Source organism: Haliotis cracherodii, unplaced genomic scaffold (assembly GCF_022045235.1).
Source record: "Haliotis cracherodii isolate W230 unplaced genomic scaffold, xgHalCrac1.p SCAF_10, whole genome shotgun sequence".
NCBI classification, from domain to species: Eukaryota; Metazoa; Mollusca; class Gastropoda; order Lepetellida; family Haliotidae; genus Haliotis; species Haliotis cracherodii.
In genome coordinates, this window is record NW_027266265.1 from 26,641,993 (window position 1) to 26,665,921 (window position 23,929).

The 23,929-nt window shown below is 40.3% G+C and overlaps 1 protein-coding gene and 1 non-coding gene across 2 annotated transcripts; one reads left to right on the forward strand and one right to left on the reverse strand.

Annotated features, from left to right (window-relative positions):
• The first annotated feature begins 1,245 nt into the window (after positions 1-1,245).
• Positions 1,246-14,879, forward strand: LOC139453674 (uncharacterized). Its single transcript, XM_071235149.1, has 4 exons — positions 1,246-1,281; positions 2,278-2,448; positions 13,906-14,011; positions 14,614-14,879. The coding sequence occupies exons 1-4, from the start codon at positions 1,246-1,248 to the stop codon at positions 14,877-14,879; spliced, it is 579 nt and encodes a 192-aa protein (XP_071091250.1).
• Positions 6,951-7,022, reverse strand: Trnam-cau (transfer RNA methionine (anticodon CAU)). The gene has a single exon. It is a non-coding gene; the product is annotated as a tRNA-Met (tRNA).
• Positions 14,880-23,929: the final 9,050 nt, after the last annotated feature.

Consider the following 23,929-nt stretch of genomic DNA (forward strand, 5'->3'; position numbering starts at 1 on the left):
CGGTGATCATGTCACAAGGCCATACCAAATCAATTATTTGTATACGGCGGACGAGCAGGTTGTTGTTTGTTGTTGTTGTTGTTGTTGTTGAAAGTGGGCTATTTGTCTTTGACGTGCGTGTATGTTTCATGAACCGGTTGTATATTTTTTGGTCTAACATATTTTCGGTAGGGTTCGTTATTAAGTATCTGAATATATTTTATCTGTTCGTCCTCAGTTTTCACTTTTTATGAAGCATGAAGGTGACGATGCTGACGTCAGAATCACGTCATTCTGGCTCACAGTGTATGACTCCCAACACAGTCAGATTACCTATCATGTGATGAGCTGATCAGTTGAAGAATAACACACATAGAATGGTTCGAACACTTAACATTATAACAAAAACGTTCTGTTTGCCAACATTACACCGTTAAACTGACGGGCAAAAGATAGTATACACCCATTTTGATTGACTTAAACAAACAAGAAATAGTTATCAAAAGGTGATGTATTTGATATGGGTTTCATAGTTGCGTTTTTGGGCCTAGGTTTGCAGTGTTTCAACGATGGTTTCAGCCTAGTAACGTTTTGATCATGTGTATAATTTGATGATCATTTTCATGTGTGTACTTTCTTTTGCCCGACAGTTCACCTGAAAGTGTTCGGTGCGTGAAAGAGGCAAAAACTGTTACAAGATATACGCATAGTTTCAAAGTCTCTTGCGATATCTTACATCATTCGTTTCATACCCGAGTAATTCTAAAATCCTCAGTTATTTCTTCCTTTTATTTTGCCTTACACTTCGGTGAGCCGCGTGTTTAACACATTAAATCTTTCTAATGCCGTTCAATCTCAACACAATGTTCTGCTTGTAATGTTTCTTGTTGCAGAGTACAAATATCGTCGTATTAATTAAAAAAAATATGTTGAGTAAAATAAGATGCATGTGCAATTTTTATTTGTCTAATTACGTTCAATGCATTCATTTTATTTTCAGTTATCGCCAGAGCCAAAGAACATTTTCGTCCTTCATGCAACAGGTACAAAAATGCTTTCATAACAACACTTGGCATTCGTCACGCAGCAATGATTTTCACGAAGTGGAGAAGTGTGTTTCTCACGGGTTGTAAGTGCCGACAAGTAGGTATCGCCGACATCAAAGCTGAGCATGCCGTGTGAGGAGCTCGTAGATATGTTTACCGGAAGTGCTTCCATGTCGTAACGTCTTGGATGAATAGCGTGCAGGCAGGCGTGAAGTGCGACATGAGTTTTGAAAACGCCCAGGTCTTCCTTCACACAGTAAGAACACTGTGTACAGGCTGACATGACCACTGTCATTTAGTAATCCATAAGTAGGTCAACGGGTTAATGAAGTTAACTAACCAGGAGAAAAAACGTGAGAAAGTGAAGTTCATAGAGACGGATATGTTGTTTTGTGTGAGACCTCAGACACTGTGTTCTGTGTACATGTATTTTCACTGTAACAAAATCATTAATCGAGCTTGCAATAGTATTGTTATTTTCACAGAGTATTTTGATCCTGCAGCTGACGATGATTATACGTATCTCCAATACAGACATCTGTAGAGTAACTTGCCCTTACCAAAGTTCAGATGGTAGGCCTATGTATCATTAAACGAGAGCCTCAGTATTATACTAAACTCCTGTACTGGTCGCGTAAATATTTATTTTAATTTATGCCTACTTTATTTTATCAAAACTTTAATCCTAATTCAACTAAATACTATAGTAAATAATAGATGGGAAGGCATAGACCCAAAGAGGTGTGATCCACCTGTTTAAAGACCTCCCCCTTAATGCTGTGTTTTCAAAGTTACTTGACCATAATTTCCTCTAAAGTAATGATAGTTTGTTAGTTAATCTAACTGCTAAGTAGATCAATATATCGCCCATTGACTTACTCGCTGACTGACCCCAGACCCATTGACTGACCCACAGACTGATCGACAAACTGACTCACAGACTGACTCACAGACTAACCCACAGACTGACCCACAGACTGACTCACAGACTGACCCACAGACTGATTCACAGACTGACCCATTGACTGACTCACAGACTAACCCACAGACTGACTCACAGACTGACCCACATACCGACTCTCAAACTAACCCACAGACCGAATCACAGACTAACCCACAGACTAACCCACAGACTGACTCACAGACTGACCCACATACCGACTCTCAAACTAACCCACAGACCGAATCACAGACTAACCCACAGACTAACCCACAGACTGACTCACAGACTGACCCACATACCGACTCACAGATTAACCCACAGACCGACTCACAGACTGATTCACAGACTGATCCACAGATTGACTCACAGACTGACCCGCAGACTGACTCACAGACTGACCCACAAGCTGACTCACAGACTGATCCACAGATTGACTCACAGACTGATCGACAGACGAAACTGGAGAATATCCTGACGACAGTGAGACGTGAAATTATCCGGACGTCAATGAAGGATGGTTTGTTAAGGGTTAAATTAATCGTATATTATAGTATATACTTTCAGGCCGTAAACAATGGTGATTTCATCGATTCTGTACCAAAGACACGTGTCACTCTTCACTTATTCAGAGGAAAAGGCAAATGACCTCGGTGCACTGCATGGTGCGATGTACCAGACTAATGTTATTGATGGTATATTGTGTTTATTTACAACTGAAGCTAGGTACGCTGATATCAATCAGCTACCATATATGGTCAGTGTTTACGTCCAGATATGGTATCGTGGAATATTCCATGTCTTCCAAAACATTCGAATGTACCCTGGTGTACTCGTAGGGCGATAAAGACCAAGGCCAACCCCGGGGCGGGTCACGGGTCCCTGGAGCACGGGCTTTCCGTGAACATTGTGTGACCCACTTTCGCTTTTGATATGCTCTGATGTGGCATAGCCACACTCTACCGAATCGCGTGATGTCGGCACCCTCTTTGATGTTCGCGACCAATTATCTCCCCGTCCTTGTAATGGATTAGTGAATGTTCGTAATTTGTGTAGCTTCAGAGTGTGAGAAGTACTGGCGTGTGTATCTGAAACTGGCTATTCAAATAACTTTCAATAGAATGTAACTTTGTAACAGTAGTACAGCCACATCTGAGGTTCTATAAACGTTTGCTTCTGTAATAACTGCATAAAAGTTAAAACAAATAATGCTCCGTATCTGTTATATACAGTCGAACCTCATACTAAATTGTTTGATAGGCATTACTTAAAAGTTGACGGTTTACAAAGTAGACACAATTTATTGATAACAACTTCTTTAATACGGTAAAGGCAAATCTGGCTTGTCAACGGTATTAGTATCTATACCGAAACGTCGCCTTTACAGTATTAAAGAAGTTGTTATCCATAAATTGTGTCTACTTTGTAAACCACCTATTCTAAACATATACTGTATATGGATTCTGCACATATTTCATCATCATCTTTATACAGCGTGGATGTAAGGTATCTAGCCACACAGCGTCAGTTACAATGCAGCAATACATAAACTACACACATAGCCAAATGTCTGACCATCTAATTTTATCACCAGACATTAGTATATTATATTTCTGTAAAATGGGATGTACAAAGTATTTATTGTGTGAAGAGATTTGACCAAATCTGTTTAAGCCTCCCAAGCAAGCAAACTGTGATACTCATTTTCAACAAAAAAATTCTTCTCTTGTTTTTGTATTGAATCATTTTATTTCAGTACTTGTAGGACTCAACCCTTTGTGTACAAACGTTATGGTACATGCGTAATTACAGTTAACCGTCGATTCTTTCAATTTCTGCATAGTACAAATATGATTAGTAATGATGTAAATGTATTGGATATTAGGTTAAAGATGGGTCCTGGAGCTAATGTATATTTGTCTTAACTGTACGTATGCTGGATACTGAATGAAAATAGAATTCAGTTTCAACGCAGTTTAAGTTACATTTTCTTAAATTCTAGGTATATTGACGTGAGACCCAGAGATCATGACAACTTAATCAAAAACGAGCTAGAGCAATTTGGAATTTGCTCCGTGTTACAAAGTTCAAAGACGTTTTAAGCAGGGAATAGGATCTTGTTTCAGAGCCCCCAGCTAATGAGGCAAGTCATTCTGCTGTTTTCCCCACGTTTCACCAAAACCTACCCTATACAACAACTTTTTGAGTTTTGAAGCCCAATTAATTTAAAGAATAAATGTAAATGTAAATTGGATCTCTTTGGCTTCCACGAACAACATGATTTGAAGTGAACATGTTAACACCAAGAAAAGACTTGCAGATAACCATATTAACGATTTTTGGTTTTGAATTACAATCAATATCAATGCCACGTACCTCAGCACTATACAATAATTACATTGGCAGTACTTTGCTATAAAAAAAACCTTGAAGAAAACATCATAGGACATCGCTTTAAATCTTGATAAACTTCTTAAAATACCAAATAATGCCTTTTTGGATTGTAAAATAGCACCATCTAGGTGCTTATTCCATGACATTTTTCTTGGTCATGCCTAAACATACATAAAAGTAACACATTCAATTTTCAAAGGATTCTTTTTCTAAAATACCATTTCTCCCATTTAGAAAGGACACCTCTACTTTATTAAAACAATCTTACTTTTATCTAGATTAAGTCTTGTTACATTATCAATATATATATGAAAAACAAAAAGGGACTCAATACCGGCAGCCCTGGCGGAAGCCGACGTTGCATTTAAACATATTTACACATGATTTAACTGGTTCATAAATAGCCTTAGGACAACCTAACATTTGTTTGGTAACTACTTTCAGTTCTAAGACGAACCACAATTTAGACCTATTAACCATATCGAATGTCTTCCAATGAAAAAGGCATAAACCTTACCCAGTTTCTTCCAAAAGGCGGTTAATTACAGACCGTAGGATAAATACATTAATCACGGTAGCGTAACAATGGCTCCAAGATTTAGTATTGTTTCAAGACTGATATACAAAAGATGCTAAATACTTAGTATTGTAAGAGCTGTATACATTTAGTTGTGTGTAGAGTGTAAATCTCCCGTGATGTAGAGAATCCACCACTATCGAACAACCTGTTGAATATAACTGTCAGAAAAGGCAGCAAATCGCCTCCTGAATGTTTCACCCGGGAAGATCCTGGTTAGAACAGGTCTTCAGCAACCCATGCATACCGTAAAAACCGACTATGCTTGTCGTAAGAGGCGACTAACGGGATAGGGTGGTCAGGCTCGCTGACTTCGTTGATGCATGTCATCGTATCTCAGTTGCGTAGATCGCTGCTCATGATGTCAATCACTGGATTGTCTGATCCATGTATTTACAGATCGCCGTCATATAGCAGGAATATCGTCGAGTGCGGCGTTAAACAACGCAATCAATAAATCTCCTGAATGTTTCAGGAGTTATGTTATCATATCCTGGTGATTCTAGGAACTTGAGCTTATTTAAGCTAATCTTAATTTCATCTTGAGATGCATCCAACACTTCTGCAGTAAATAGTCAACTTTATGAGTATTATTCCGAAATTGTCAATATCATCATATTCATAATAAAAGGTATATAAATTTACTTTGGAAATAGGTACACCATCATTCTGCTATACACAAAATATTCTGCTGGACTATTGTTTATACATCCCGCCGTGGTATACTCGTACATGTATATAGCTGAAGTATATATATTGTTCACACTGTATTAGGATCAGGAGTCTTTTCATAAGAGGGTCCAATATCAAAGTACTGGGGTAAATATTTCATTCTTATTTTGCTGTATTCCTGGCATATCATTAAGAGGTGATATTCGTCTTCTGTAACCATGGTTGCAGTATAAGCATAATCTAAATTTTGTTAATGTTCGGCGTTAGTGTACTGCTTTTATTGCTTCCAGACATCTCTCAGGCGTGAACTGAAGCTTGAAATCTGAATAGTAAGTTAAGGATTTCGACTCTCTTATATCTCTCTGGTCTACAGCTGGAATATTGTTTACACAAATTCATTTTATAGATCGATACTGAAATAAATTCGCAGATTGCTGAAGAATGTTGTTGACTGTCACAGGCACGGGTCGAGTCAATAGATTAGGTGGGCATTTCTTTATGTTGTTTCCTAGGATGCGTCGCAGCAGGGATATTCGATCATGGAGTCAAATTAACCCTTTTCCGATAGTAATGCTTCGAATTTGAGCGAAAACTTGGAGTATGCCGTGCTTGGGAATTCCCTGGGATTTCCCAAAGAATGTGGAAGTAGTCAGTATTTACGTCCTTTCAAGAGTAGTCTTAAGAATTACTCGTAGATTCTACATGAATTTTCCAAATTTGCCTTAAAATTTAATATTACCATTATTCTATTTGGTGATCCAAACTCAGATGTCAGTGTCAACGTAATACTCTCTAAAGGTGGTGTACATAATTCTACTCTGACGTCTAAAAGGTCAGATTGTGTTTGTCGTAAATAATACTGTCGATTGCATGTATTGGTATATTGATCATTCTGTACGTCTGAAAAGGAAAGGGTCGAGTAAGCACCTGTTGATTGGCAATAAAACTTCACAAAGGGGATAGTATCTGCACCAAAAGTCGCAAAAGTCTGAAGAATGTCTCCCATTCATCCATATAAATTGCTTGGAGTAACCTTGCCAAACTTCTGCTACGCCAGTTAATGCAAAGGAACTTATTTGATACTTGTTTACGGCCTTGAGTAAATTATTTATTTTAAGGCTATAGGATTATTTGTGTTGTTGTTTTTAATTCTGGAAGACAAACCTGAAACCTGTTATTTTTTCTGCACATTCGATGTTAATTCATGGTGTTTCGTATTATAATTAATTATCTGTACCTACATTAAATGACACATCATATATAAAATATGTCACATTCCCAGAAGTGAAGTGGGAACGTCAAGAAAATAAGAAAAAGAAATAAAAATTTTTTTTAAAAACATTAGCAGAGCGTGGTTTCGATCCACGGACCTCTGGGTTATGGGCCCAGCACGCTTCCACTGCGCCACTCTGCTACACGATGCAAGAAAAATAAATTGTGGCATATACAGCTTCCGTGAAATTTGCGGTGCCCGCCCTCGTCACGAATGTGTATGGTATTTTTTCTTTCACATTTAAAATGAAATTGCGATTAATGTAATCAGCCGATACCCTCTCTACTGAAATGTTACTGGGATTTTCTATTCAGCAGAACAACTTTGAACGTTTACCCAGAGACTGTGTGGTCTTTGCATGATTTACCCAGAAGTAAGCACTTTCCAAAACGAATAACCCGAGGATCAGTCTTGATCGATTCTATGTTTTACACATATGTATAGTATCAGGCCAATCGTTGTTGGAATAATTACCAGTGACACAATATCAACAAATTCTTTTTTTCCGTTGCAATCTAAAAAGGGAGGTAATTCAACCGGCAAATCGCGACTAACACAATCATTCGCGACCAACTCGTCGCATTCCGGACAAGCCGTTGGTTGTAGGTTACGGAAACATGCGACTGCTGACGAAAGTGTACACAATGCAGATTAATACGATTAAGTGATACTAATCACAGGTTTTCACATAAGGATGGTTATGGAGAGATTAGACATTTCGTTACTGAATAACTTTAGATCATCTCATGTGAGGATCTCGCCTGTTTTGTGGTATATATGACCGACAGTATGGGACATGGGTGGGTGGTGGTTGGTGTGTATATAGTTATCTTAATATCATAACTTGCATTACAGTAGATCTAATCTAACTGTTCGCAGATCGTAAAGAAGTAACACGAATATCTGGATATTGTATGGGTTTTTTTATGAGACCATATCGGAATGTTGGTCTCAGGTTAATGTATTTTTGTTGTGTATTTCCCTTCGACATATTCTGTCTAAACTGTGGTGGTCACGAAAATATTGTATATAGGCGTAGCGACGATCCTACCTATTTCTTAAACACTTTTTAAAAAAATTAATAAGTTTGTTATTCTCTAAGAACATAATTTTGTTAAAATAATCTTAATAATAGCCATATTTTATTGAATTGTATCCTATCCACTATATATTGTGTCTTGCTTATCTTCATTCTCTTTGGATAAATACCTGGGATCTGCGCTCAGCGTTCAGCATTCAGCGTCCAGTCATATTCTAGGTGAAAGAGAAATAAATTCAGCCCGCAGTTAAATTTGAGACGGAGGAGAAAACTTCCGCAACAAAGCTGTGGCCTATGGAATTTTGATCTATTTACCATACAAAAGTAATATATTGGCTAATGATGATTGATATATGGAATGCCTGAGAGTTCGTTTTTTTAAACATGGACAATATTGCAAGTGGGCGCATTGATCTGGGGGCATGGGCCGGGAGGCACCTTTGCGAAAGTAGCTCCGGAAAATATAAATCTGACACTTGTTGTTTGTAGTGCAAAGAGGTCTACAGGTGGAACAGGACAAGTCTTGCTATATAGTCATCCGCATAGCAACCACATATCATGCGCCGCCGTAATCTGTCTCCCAGACGCTATAGAGATAGAGACTCTCGCACGAGTTGATAAAAGTGGGAACACTCCAAGGCTTGCCGAAGATTTTTTTCCACTTTTATCAACGAGTGTTGATATATTTGATTATAAAAAGCCACGAGGGTGAGATTTTATTTATCATCCAACATCATTCTTCCAGCTTTTTCAATTTGTTGACAGTAATTAGCGGTGACTTCAGTGTAAAAAAAGTACTGCTAACAGCTTCAGTAGCAGAGCCATTAGTGATGTCATTTGATTGTGACGTCATGGTAACCAGTGACGTCACAATGGTCTGCAAAGCATTGTGATGTAATTTCATTGCAGCGATATCTAAGTGTAGATATCGTTTGATCTCATCCAGGCGATATCTCCTGTGGGAGCCAGTTTTGGATGATAAACTAAAGTAAAATATAGGAGTCCAACTCAAGTCTAGAATGATTGGGCAATATATCACTTGGAGAGAGGCTTCACATGAGATATCACTTGGGAGAGCGCTTCGCATGAGATATCACTAACAACATAGCGCTTGAATTACTATAACTTTAAGAAATTCTCCCAAAAGGATCTTGAGCGTCGGTGCTGTTACGTTTTCAAACACAACCACAGGCGCATGTTGTTACTGCGTATCCACAGAAATGTCAACATTGCCCATATTTGGGCATATATCAATGTTCATGTGCAACCAGATTTTGCAACCGGTTTCAGTTTGGTCTGTCTCGTTAGAAACCATTTTTACGAAACTCGCGAACTTTATATGGTATTAGATTTTCGAAACGACCGTAGTCCTAAAATTATTGTAAAGTTATCTGAAGGAAATCGAAGGCTATCGAGTCTATTTTCGAAACTATCGTAGCCCTAAGATATCGTAAGATTGTCATAAATCAAAGATAGCCCCAGACCTGTCCTAAGTTTAGTTTATGTTCATCCAAGATGACGGCATACTTTACGTTCAAACATTGACATTTCATTTTGTTACACTGTGTGATTCAAATATTGACACTCCGAAAACACGAATAACGCATCAGAAATGTTCTTAATCACGACAGCGATCCACATAACTATAGAGTCGATAGCTTACGATATATTTCTATCCGAGTCCATGCTGAAGAAGTGTGAAACAACATACCTTTTCGATAATTTGGAAAGCGTGTGTGAGTGTCATTTGGGGTTTAACGCCGCTTTTAACAGTATATCGCGGCGTGTAATTTGGAATGGATAAACACGGAAGTTGTCGGCAGGCTATAGTTGAATAATTGGTTTCTTTAAAAACAGGTGATTAACGGCACAGTATGGTTTTACACTGCTTTCAGCAATATCACGGCAATATCACGGCCTTGGACACCAGAAATGGGCTTCACACATCGTACCCTTCACACATGTCGGGAAACGAACCGGGTCTTCGGCGTAACGAGCAAACTAACCACTAGGCTACCTGACGCTCCGATTAACGGCATAGATGTATTCCATTTAATATAGCAATTTATCATATAATGGGTAGGTTTCTCGGCAGGATAAAGCCAACGGATAAAAACGATATCCGTTGGGGTCATATGCGGATAGAGATGCAAATATCAAAGGTCAAGTAGGGACTACTTTCAGTGTTTATAAACAAACATGGAGTCGCACTTGTCATTCGGCGATCGAGTCAGAATTAACCATCGTGAATCTGGATAAACTACAGGGATAATTGATACAATTATTAAAAAAAAACAGTCTTATATACTGAAAGTCAGTTTCGAACTGCGACGTAACTAAGGAATTTTATAAGTTTGGGCAACTTTGGAGATATAACTTTCGAAACAATTTTGCGAGGGCACTAGGCCTAGCCAAGCGGGATCAGAAGCCATATCTGTGCTTGTAGACCTCTGCGGCTTGAAACCTTTTCCACAAATAAAAATAGTTGGGTTTAGGCGAAATATGTATGAATTGTTACCTTGTTTCGTTTTGGCGCTGTGTATACATCTGACTATACTTCTTAACGTTATGACAGAACAGGCCGACTGTGAACAATCACTGGCCGTGATGTCTCATAGACTAGGGTTAGAGTAGCTTCCCTTTGACAAAGGGCAGTTACTCTAGCGGACAGACCGATGGATTGTCGCGAAAGGCAAGTTAAAACAATTGTTGTTTTGCGTATATGTTGCTTCGCCACTGTATAAGAAACAGATTTCAGTTTGAACTATATTGGCTACTGTCACTGTCCGACTGACACATCACCTACCCTGTGACGTAATAAATATTAATGCACGCATTCCAGGAAAACTCGCAATGTTTAGGTAATGTTTGTGAGTGAGGGGAAGCGATTTTCAAGCACAGAATTGAAGAATGACATTATATGATAAAGAGGTTATCACGCTTGTGTGTTTAGGGATGGTAAATATCCTGTATTAGGAATAAACACTATGTATTTAGCTCGCCAAGGCTCGCTAAATACAATGTTTATCCCTAATGCAGGATATTTACCATCCCCAAACACACTCGCGTGATAACCTCTATTTATTTACAGCAAAAGTTATGCACATATTTTCGTATCGTATTTTCGAGAATGGCGATTTGAACAAATTAAGTAAGCATGAGTTCCCATGCTCGTTTGGGTTTAAAATGTCATCAAAAAGTTACATATTTTGAACATTGTCCAAAATTCACTTTCCAATATATTTTCGCAGAAAATGTTTATTGAATGAAATTTACTGATCAACATAAAATAAACATTTTCACCAGAATAATCTTTGTAAAGGACAGGGTCACAAATACTATTAAATTACCCTCAGCAATGCTGTCAGACCGAAATACGTTCGGGAATAAATTACATCACGTAACATCTTCTTAAATGTTTAACACGCATCTTAAATGTTTAACACGCATCTTAAATGTTTAACGCCTGCTGTTCGATCATAGGTCTCGTCATTTAGAATAACGTCCTTTACTTTGATCCTCGACTTTGTACGCGATGTGTTTTCATCAAGTTCTGCGCGCTGGCGAGAGGATCATTTGAAGAGAAAATAGTGAAGTATCTATTCACATTATTTCAGTTCTAACATCTATATTGTGGTAACACTACACTTATTGATTATAACATTCATAGGGTTTGAAAAATGCCTTTGCATGGCACACAAATGCTATTTGTGTTCGGCTAGTCATCATTTATCATAAGAACAAAACGTCTACACGTAGGACATTAAACCAAAGATATCTTATCTTTGAAGGTACGTTGTTAAGATTAATCGTAGCTAAGATCGTTGCGAAAATCTAGACCCTGGTTAGCTGTACTTTATTCGCTCAAGACACTTTTTATGACTTTACAAACTGAAAAAGGTGGAAGGATGATAAAGTCAGGCTTTGGAGTTTTGAACTTTTATCGACGCGTGTTGATATATTTGATATCGAAAGACACTATTTGGTGAGATTCTGTATGCACATGTATATGCCAAATAGTTCGAGGTTCCTTGTTAAAGAACAATTTCTTTAGCATCAATAACCTCCGAAATAGAATCAGTTCATCTTTTAAACGCCTTGCGTCACAAATCGTAGACTTTGTGCCAGGATTTTCGCATCTGATATACAAAGAATATAGACTATAGCGCTTTACGAAGCAAGATAATTTGTTTGGAGTTGAAGGAAATGGCCTTTCACCCCACACTCCTATGACGTCACATAGAGACAGAGCTTATTTGCATCGAAGTCGTCATCAGATATGTGTGACATGACCTATCGGAGATAGTTTAATAAAGCGTCATGGGATGTTATCAGTCAAGAGTCAAACCCAAGCCGTTCACCCAGCTCCGGCAATTCATTCAGGATCAACGGCACCAACGCACGGAGCGAACGCGGCAAAGGACATGAAAAGAGTAAATGTTTTGACGAGTTCAGCTGACAATTTCCCCTTGGACCCGAGCCCCACCCTTACTCGTGCTGCATCCACCCACAGTAGCCTGGCGTCTACCTCTTTGGTTTTTGCCATGGGGGTAGCACGCAGTCCCCCGGCAGCGGCAGCAGCAGCGACAACATCTTCAGCAACTTGGACTTCTTTGCGCATGAGGTAGGGATGACATACGTACATTACACAGCGCCCGGTTCCGCGAAAGATCTAAAGCGTGTGTGGTACCTCAGATATTAGTACTGTAACCCCTTGACGTTAATAGGGGACTGGGCAAATGTGAACAGACACATGGATAGAAAAAAACACACATTGGGGGAAAAGAACCCGACGCAGAAATAAACGTCTGCCGCGAAGTCGAATCTATAATCTGATATGAATAGACACATATTCAAGAATAACGGTACCTTGTTTACTTGGGCTTAGCTAACATTAGTGAGTGAGTGAGTTAGGTTTAACGCCTCATTGAACTGTACAATTATATCACGGCGTGTCAGCGTGATATGGAAGGAAAGCCCCGACGTTTGCCACATAGGTGAAGCATACGAGCACGAATGGGGCTGATAAATCTTGAAACATAATCAAGGCGAACTGACAATCGAACCCACGATCATAAGTTTCTTGCAGCCCTAAGGTACGAATTGCGACGAACATGATGCAGACGAAACAAAACTAGAAACATGATAAAAGCGAGCAGTTATTCGAAGCCACGGACACAGGGGCCTGGGGGAACTAAGGAACGCAACTCGACTCTAGTATAAGATCGCCTCGTGGAACGGGTTCTAATCTTGTCTCGAAAGTATAATAATGTGATATAAATTTATAATTAAAGAGGAATATATACATAATCCTTATGGTATTCAATTTGAAAGTATATTTAATAATCATTAAGATTTTTAGCAGACTATTTGCAAAACATTTTCGTTTGAATTGAACGAAGGTACGGTGGCCCATAAGGGACATGGAGTCTGTTTTTCAATATTTTGATGTTTCACTGACTTTTATCGTAACCTTTTGCAAATAGACACAATTTGTCAAACAAATATGTGATAAATCATGTATAAAAACAACCGAAAACATGGAAAATGTACTTTCAAGTAGCTATTGAGTCGCTGAAATGTGAAGAGACATTTTCATTTTAGTTTTTGACATTTTCGTTTTTGTTTTTGACATTTTCGTTTCACTTTTCAGCGATTCAATATCTTCTTTACATATGATTTATCACATATTTGTAAGACAAATCGTGTTAATTTGCAAAAGGTTACGATAAAAGTAAGTGAAACATCAAAATATTGAAAAACAGACTCCATGTCCCTTATGGGCCTCCGTACAAAGGAGCACATCAATTTAATCACTCCTCGTTTAAACTTTAAACCAGCGTTTTAATACAAACCCCGCCACACTCAATACTACCGTGCTCTACCCGATCTCTCTTCCCCAATCCATGGAATACGAAAATAGAGCTCCGTGTACTACTCGTGTAACAACTTTATTTAAAAAACATCATACATTTATCAATACAGACAAGTAACGTCGATGAAGATGACGATGAGGAGGACAACACCCATCCTCAATCGGCCACACAGACCGTAACGACGCTCAGTGACGTTGATGACAGCGATGTGAATGGTGAGTGCCCGCACAAGTTCCTCCTTATCTGGGATGTGTTTTATCTGCCGATGTAATGGGATTACACACCCATGTGTCTGGGGCGTTGTGTGCGAGCGTGCGTGCGTGGTGCGTGCGTGCGTCCGTGCGTGCGTGCATGGGTATGTGTGTGTGGTTGTACTTGGTCTCGTGAGGCGGGGAAGATACAAAACCGAAACTTGCATGAGGGAGATATAGTCTGGATGTGTATGCACTGCAGACAGGGACGCTCATCTACATTGTCTTAATCAGTGCGCGGCCTATTTGGTCATAAAATAAACATAAGGTCAGTCGTTTTCGCGTGCCATACAGGGAAGAGGTCGCTTCAGTTTTACTGTAATGAAACACACACACGCTCATCCACACAAAGTAAACGATACAGTAGCTCAACAGATTATATTCCGATGATGGTTGATGCTATGTACTTTACCAACACGAATTTCGGGTTTCGTCCAAAAATGTACACCATACAAAAAAACATATCGCCCAAGAAAATGTAAAGACGTTGATTTTCCTGCTCAAACACAATACCTCGGTTAAACTGTTTACATGTGTGTTGAGACAAAATTGACCCTTTCCTCCAGGACTTCGGAACCTCACAATGCGGAAGTGTAGCTCTGATCAGATCGAGGTCATCACCAGGGCCACTGCTGCAGCTGCTGCCCGCCAGAGAGCGCTTAATCGAGCAACATTATCCATAACTGCTACAGGCATCAAAAGCAGGATGCCAACCATACCTGAGAACGAGATTCCGGGCGACAATCTTGCACCCCTACCTCAGCCAATCCCTACACAAACCGCACGAGCGAGCGGGCCAGATGACTTCTGTCTCCCAGGCTTCATCCCCTAGACTAAGAGGTGAAGGGGTGAGAGAGGTCCGGCCATGTGGAGAGACAGGATTGGTAGCTGGGTGAGGTGAGACGAAATATTAGCAGATTGGAATCATATGACGGAGGATACCCCAGGAGTCGGAACTAGACCATACTTAAAAATAGAGGACTAAATCGATCCCTACATGTGTAAATGTGACTAGTGCTTCTGCATTTTATGTTAAATGGCTCGATTCTTCATGTTGTTAAAGAATATGTTTACCTTGGTATTTTATTTACAAACACTGGTAGATTTTGTAAGGCACTAAAAAGACTGACAGATCAGGCATCTAGAGCAATGTACGCTGTATTCCGTAAAATTAGAATATTAGAAATTCCTATTGACTGTCAATTGAAATTATTTGATCAACTTGTTCAGCCAGTATTATACGTTATATGGATCTGAGGTGTGGGGTTTTGAAAAAGCTGTTGTCATTGAACGTGTACATCTTAAATTTTGTAAATATATTCTCAAGTTAAAACAGTCAACACCCGATTACATAGTATATGGTGATCTAGGGAGGTATCCTCTCAGCATTTTCATCAAGATAAGAATGATTTCATATTGGTGCAAGCTAACATCATCACAAACTAGCCTTTCTAGTATAGTATATAAACTTATGTTTCAAATGTCCATTGCAAATCCAGATTACCATTTCACACTATTAAAAGAAGTAAAATGCATTCTTCAAAATACAGGCTTTAATTACATTTGGTTGTCTCAAACCTTTATTAGTGCCGCATGGTTGAAACAAAATGTTAAACATGTTCTCATTGATAATTTTCTGCTAAGATGGCGAGAATGAAAGGAAAATTCATCTAAAGGTTTAAAGAGTTACCAGCCCTAGAACCTTATTTACTAGAACTACCAATCACCTTACGCATCTCTCTTGCTCGTTTGAGAACAGCAAATCATAGATTTAGGAGATAAACATACTGTGTTTTCAATGTAGAGCTAGGTTACCTGTAGATTTAACCCCGTTAAATTGAATTTGGAACCGAACGCGCAGCGTGAGGTTTCAAATGTTAAATTTAGCGAGCCTGTCATATGTTCGAGTGAAGTATTACGGTGTAAACAAACTGCTTGAGTATATACAGCACCATATTTTGTTCGGTGATTCCGTAATTCAGATCGATAACCCAATCAAAACACTGAACTCAACCCATGCCGCTTCACTCAGTATATTTGCTAACACCAAAGAGTTCGCATTTTATTTGGTCATAGTAGAATGGAAAACGCTGCGCGTTCGGTTCCAAATTCAATTTAGCGGGGTTAAATCTACAGGTAACCTAGCTCTACATTGAAAACACAGTATGTTTATCTCCTAATTCTATCCATTTTAGCTATGATCTGTAATAGCAAACTCATAACAGAATGATGATGATTTCCCATTTTGATAGGAAGTCCTGATGGAAGTGTGTCGCAGTGACCTTGACAAGGGTCATCGCACCCCGACGGCTTTTAACGTTGTTGATGCTATTAAGCACAGGTGCAGGGCGCAGAAATCTATAATCGAGGGTTCGAAATCCGGTTCGCGCTAATTATGTTTCTAGGAAAAGTCAGCACCATACTCATCCTCGCGGGTTTCACTAAAATGGTCGTAATAAAGGTCTGAGACTTGCACCACTTCGGGCTTTCCCCCTCATGAAGCTGGCGCCGTGATATAACTGTTTACAGCGGCGTTAAACCACATTCACTTACTCACAATGACTTAAAATAATGATCTCATTGGGATGTATTATCGTTGATATCACACCTAAAGCCCTCGACAGATTGTTACCCCGGTAACACAGTTTGCTGGCCCTTCATAGTCATGGGCTTGGTTTTCCATTTAAGTACGGGTAATGAGGTTGAACTCGCAACAGTGTTTGGAATTCCTTGTTATATATACCTGTGTTTCAGAACAATGGGTATAGATGCCCAGGCGTGTGATACCGCCTTGCCAAACGACAGAATTAAGTACACTTATCAGAGTCAACTGTACATCGATCTAATAATAATCTTGCATCATGTTTGCGATTGCACTTTTGGAGATTTCGGGCCAGATTTGTGAAATTATCATCCGACATTTCAACTGGCCAGTTAACGATTTCTCTTTGGGAACCCATTGGGCATTTGTTTTGCCAAATAAATCGCACCCCCTGCTGACAATATCTGGCTTTCCTCCAACTATATGCTGAAATGCAGTGAAGTAACTAAAATAATGTTCAATGGGGTTTTAAACCTGATACCAATCAGCTTTCACTTTCTATATATCATAGCGTCCTGTAGCGTGTAGACAGCTGGTAACTAAGAAGTATCTGTGCATACATACATGTAGATCAGCCGTGTTCCTAGTTACACCGTCACCTGTGACGCAGTGGCACCTGCACCAAATGCTACGTGAATATACGATGATTATAAAGCCTGAAGACCTGAACCAATGAGCTTGACATATTTTACCTGTACAGGTGAAATTAGGAACGCAAGCTATGACTCACCTGAGCGTTGCACATATTTGACAGGACTGTGTGACATGGTGCTATTATTAGAAGTTTCTTTTCTTTTCAATGCAAGCAGTGAATGTCTTACGTCCTGACTTCTGCTGAACGACGAATAAACGGGTTAAATGTTAACATATGCTTCTCATATTTCCTCTGAACATCCCACTGAGTGACATCCTACAGACATCCTACAGATTTTAAATATACAAGGCATGGCCTCCTGGCTGTATATGCACGCACATACACTAAGTCACACATGCACTCGCACGCACACACACACTCGCACTTATGCACGTCAGCCTAGGTGGAATAAGGAGTAAACTGCCGGTTGAATAAGGAGTAAATTGCGGTCTGTAAATGATCCAGCCTTGACCAGACAATCCAGTGATTAATCATGAGCATCGATCTTTGCATTGGAATGCGATGACATTCAACAACCAAGTCAGCGAGCCTGACCGCCCTATCCCATGTGTTGCCGAACTCGTATCTTCACGGGTTACCGGGAACAGAAAATATACACTTAGTCTATAAAAGTCATAACTTTCCTCTGCTCATTACTGCATACTATGAAATTGCGCTACAACGAAAATCCCAATTTTCCTTGAGACGTCATATGCACGTCTCCTGTTGTGAGATACTCACTGATATGATGCACGTAACATCGCCCTGATAACCGTATCAAATACATCTACATCTACATCTACATCTACATCGAATAACCATTTTTAGCCGCCATCAAACATGGGCGTATATTGTCTTTTGCCCGTCATGTAGCTCGGACGAATGCCGGTTTTGAAGTGTCATCCCACTGAGATACCACGCTGCAGTTTAACACAGAAACAGTAATCATATACATTACACATACTCTGAGACAACCAGTTCTTGTGTTAAGCCAATTATTTCGAACAGGGTAACAGTAGGTACCATAGTCTAACGTCTTTTGGATTGACACGGCAGGGGAGCCAACGTGTTAGCACCGTGCATAAGTCTTGATGCCGACAACATAACTGTCAACAGTTACAATAAATCCCCTAGAAATCATTCCCGAAAGTAGACCGTTAAAGATGAGTATGAGCCAGTAATTTTAAAGTGGTATGAATTCATAGGACCAGCATACCAGATTATACGTAAATACGACATCCTTGCTGATCTAGCAAGTACATTTAAATGTTGTGTTCGTGTTAACAGTCTATGGCAAACCTTTAAGACTGGAAGATAAGGTCCAACACATCCAATTTCCATAAGCGAAAAATATGGTTTGTCCATGAGTTGATATGTTTACATCAGCTGGGCACCACTGTGGAGCTGGCCATAACTACGGGAATTCGGAAATACTGATGAAAGTGTGTCTGCGTGGACAGTCCATTTTCCTGTAAACTCAACAACCCAAACATACCCACATGGTTATGGCTGTGGAAAAAGAGCGGTGGTACAGTAGTGTACTACTTTAATTTCACAACCTAAATCTGAAATGATTACGTCAAACCTCCCATCGGTACATCGTAACCACTTTTTTCTCTCCCTGTTCCCCGGTCACGTGAAATATGGTGCTTGGGTGTCGGTATACTCATACAAGCCATGTGAGTTTAGTTCCAAGATATACCATAATAAGACGTGTGGGCGGTTATTCTTTGCAAGCCCTTCCCCGAAACACAAATAAATATATCCCGAATTGAGTCTCCGTTGAAAGCAAGTGGACCTAAGACTCTCTTCACAGACTTTCAAGCACTTGCTTTTTACCTAAGACAAATTTACCCTCATCATTCTGTTCTCCAACAATCGACCTGTTCCCCAATAAGCTATCGATGTGGGCCACAACAGTCTAACCTTAATCACGCATGCGCAAATAGTGTGTGCATGGTAAACATGTTCACACTCCCACGATCCCTATGACGTCATAATTGTGGTAATTATTGACCAGGATTATCAATATGTGGCTAATGGCGGAAATGTTTTGTTATTCATATCCAGATCAAAATTACTCTGCCCTCATTAAAAGCATGCAATGTTCTTAACTGGCAGCATTGCGTCCGGTTCGATATTTCTTCAGCAGCCTAATCACTTTGATAGTGAAACAAATTCGAGCTTTTTTCCAATATGTTGACAGACATAGGAATATTGTATCAATTTTTCAATACGAGTGCAAGGTATTTACATTGTTTGTACTGCGGCGAGAGATGTACACGGTGTTCTCATATTCCTTGATTTAATGATTAGTGTGTTTTGCAAAACCACACTGCGAGCGATAACCATTGCATTGCGGAATCGGAATTTCTAGTATTTGGAGGTGAAGGGTGAGAAAATGTGACTCAGAGTGGTAAGTTAGATGATTTTCCGGATTTAATGGGGGGGATTCTCAAACGGGGGATAGCCTACGTCATGTGGCACATTTTACCAAAACCACTTGAACTGCTGCATATGATGTAAGACATGGTCGTCCTGCGGTCACAACAAACAGCCAGGATATGCACAGAGCCTTGGTACAGGAGACAATCAGTTCTAACCTGGGAATATACACGTAACACTATAGACAGAGCCAGGTTACATGAGACAATCAGTTCTAACCTGGGAATATACACGTAACACTACAGACAGAGCCAGGTTACATGAGACAATCAGTTCTAACCTGGGAATATACACGTAACACTACAGACAGAGCCAGGTTACAGGAGACAATCAGTTCTAACCTGGGAATATACACGTAACACTACAGACAGAGCCAGGTTACAGGAGACAATCAGTTCTAACCTGGGAATATACACGTAACACTACAGACAGAGCCAGGTTACAGGAGACAATCAGTTCTAACCTGAGAATATACACGTAACACTATAGACAGAGCCAGGTTACATGAGACAATCAGTTCTAACCTGGGAATATACACGTAACACTACAGACAGAGCCAGGTTACATGAGACAATCAGTTCTAACCTGGGAATATACACGTAACACTACAGACAGAGCCAGGTTACAGGAGACAATCAGTTCTAACCTGGGAATATACACGTAACACTACAGACAGAGCCAGGTTACATGAGACAATCAGTTCTAACCTGGGAATATACACGTAACACTACAGACAGAGCCAGGTTACAGGAGACAATCAGTTCTAACCTGGGAATATACACGTAACACTACAGACAGAGCCAGGTTACAGGAGACAATCAGTTCTAACCTGGGAATATACACGTAACACTATAGACAGAGCCAGGTTACATGAGACAATCAGTTCTAACCTGGGAATATACACGTAACACTACAGACAGAGCCAGGTTACAGGAGACAATCAGTTCTAACCTGGGAATATACACGTAACACTACAGACAGAGCCAGGTTACATGAGACAATAAGTTCTAACCTGGGAATATACACGTAACACTACAGACAGAGCCAGGTTACATGAGACAATCAGTTCTAACCTGAGAATATACACGTAACACTATAGACAGAGCCAGGTTACAGGAGACAATCAGTTCTAACCTGAGAATATACACGTAACACTATAGACAGAGCCAGGTTACAGGAGACAATCAGTTCGAACCTGAGAATATACACGTAACACTATAGACAGAGCCAGGTTACAGGAGACAATTAGTTCTAACCTGGGAATATACACGTAACACTACAGACAGAGCCAGGTTACATGAGACAATCAGTTCTAACCTGGGAATATACACGTAACACTATAGACAGAGCCAGGTTACATGAGACAATCAGTTCTAACCTGGGAATATACACGTAACACTACAGACAGACCCAGGTTACAGAAGACAATCAGTTCTAACCTGGGAATATACACGTAACACTATAGACAGAGCCAGGTTACAGGAGACAATCAGTTCTAACCTGGGAATATACACGTAACACTACAGACAGAGCCAGGTTACATGAGACAATCAGTTCTAACCTGGGAATATACACGTAACACTATAGACAGAGCCAGGTTACAGGACACAATCAGTTCTAACCTGGGAATATACACGTAACACTACAGACAGAGCCAGGTTACATGAGACAATCAGTTCTAACCTGGGAATATACACGTAACACTATAGGCAGAGCCAGGTTACATGAGACAATCAGTTCTAACCTGGGAATATACACGTAACACTATAGACAGAGCCAGGTTACAGAAGACAATCAGTTCTAACCTGGGAATATACACGTAACACTATAGACAGAGCCAGGTTACAGGAGACAATCAGTTCTAACCTGGGAATATACACGTAACACTATAGACAGAGCCAGGTTACAGGAGACAATCAGTTCTAACCTGGGAATATACACGTAACACTATAGACAGAGCCAGGTTACAGAAGACAATCAGTTCTAACCTGGGAATATACACGTAACACTATAGACAGAGCCAGGTTACAGGAGACAATCAGTTCTAACCTGGGAATATACACGTAACACTATAGACAGAGCCAGCTTACAGGAGACAATCAGTTCGAACCTGGGAATATACACGTAACACTACAGACAGAGCCAGGTTACAGGAGACAATCAGTTCTAACCTGGGAATATACACGTAACACTACAGACAGAGCCAGGTTACATGAGACAATCAGTTCTAACCTGGGAATATACACGTAACACTACAGACAGAGCCAGGTTACATGAGACAATCAGTTCTAACCTGGGAATATACACATAACACTATAGACAGAGCCAGGTTACAGGAGACAATCAGTTCGAACCTGGGAATATACACGTAACACTACAGACAGAGCCAGGTTACATGAGACAATCAGTTCTAACCTGGGAATATACACGTAACACTATAGACAGAGCCAGGTTACAGGACACAATCAGTTCTAACCTGGGAATATACACGTAACACTACAGACAGAGCCAGGTTACAGGAGACAATCAGTTCTAACCTGGGAATATACACGTAACACTATAGACAGAGCCAGGTTACAGGACACAATCAGTTCTAACCTGGGAATATACACGTAACACTATAGACAGAGCCAGGTTACATGAGACAATCAGTTCTAACCTGGGAATATACACGTAACACTATAGACAGAGCCAGGTTACAGGAGACAATCAGTTCTAACCTGGGAATATACACGTAACACTATAGACAGAGCCAGGTTACAGGAGACAATCAGTTCTAACCTGGGAATATACACGTAACACTATAGACAGAGCCAGGTTACAGGACACAATCAGTTCTAACCTGGGAATATACACGTAACACTATAGACAGAGCCAGGTTACATGAGACAATCAGTTCGAACCTGGGAATATACACGTAACACTACAGACAGAGCCAGGTTACAGAAGACAATCAGTTCTAACCTGGGAATATACACGTAACACTACAGACAGAGCCAGGTTACAGGCGACAATCAGTCGCAAGCCTATGATAAACTACTGAGATTAACGAAAGGTCGTAACGCTGCGAACGCTTTGTCGATCTGGTAACTTTATTTGGAAAGATTTAGGTGTATTCGTGTTTGAGATAAGTATGTTTTTATGCTATGTAATCAGCGCCCGCGCTTGAAAGTCAAATAATCGCGACTGACAGATGATTTCTTCGAATAAAGATTGTCGATGATACGAAATAAGTTACTGTATATGTCGATTTATAAATAAAAGAAAGTGTAAGTTTAGAATGATCTGGTCTCTCGAGCTCCTTGATTCTAATAAATATTTTGTTTGATTAGTATTCAAGACGGTAAAGGAGACAGCACTTCTTGTCGTCTGTCCAGCTGATTTAGAAAAAAATGAATGTTGACAACATTTGTGACGTGAACACCCGACACAGTGAACGCTGTACAGCACGGTGAACACAAACCAACGCGGTGAACACAAACCAACGCGGTGAACACAAACCAACGCAGTGAACTCCCTAACGACCCGGCGAACACAATCAGGTGCAGTGAGCGCCGTAAAGCGTGATGAACACAAACTGACGCAGAGAACGCCCTAACGATGCGGTGAACACAAACCGACGCAATGAACACCGTAAAGCCTTGTCAACACAAAGCGACGCAGTGGACGCCCTCACGACGTGGTGAACACAAACCTGTGCTGTGAACGCCCTAACGATGCGGTGAACACAAACCGGTGCAGTGAACGCCTTAACGACGTGGTGAACACAAACCTGTGCTGTGAACGCCCTAACGACGTGGTGAACACAAACCGGTGCTGTGAACGCCCTAACGACGTGGTGAACACAAACCTGTGCTGTGAACGCCCTAACGATGCGGTGAACATAAACCTGTGCAGTGAACGCCTTAACGACGTGGTGAACACAAACCTGTGCCGTGAACGCACTTACGACGTGGTGAACACAAACCTGTGCTGTGAACGCACTTACGACGTGGTGAACATAAACCTGTGCTGTGAACGCCTTAACGACGTGGTGAACACAAACCGGTGCTGTGAACGCCTTAACGACGTGGTGAACACAAACCGGTGCTGTGAACGCCCTAACGACGTGGTGAACACAAACCGGTGCTGTGAACGCACTTACGACGTGGTGAACACAAACCTGTGCCGTGAACGCACTTACGACGTGGTGAACACAAAC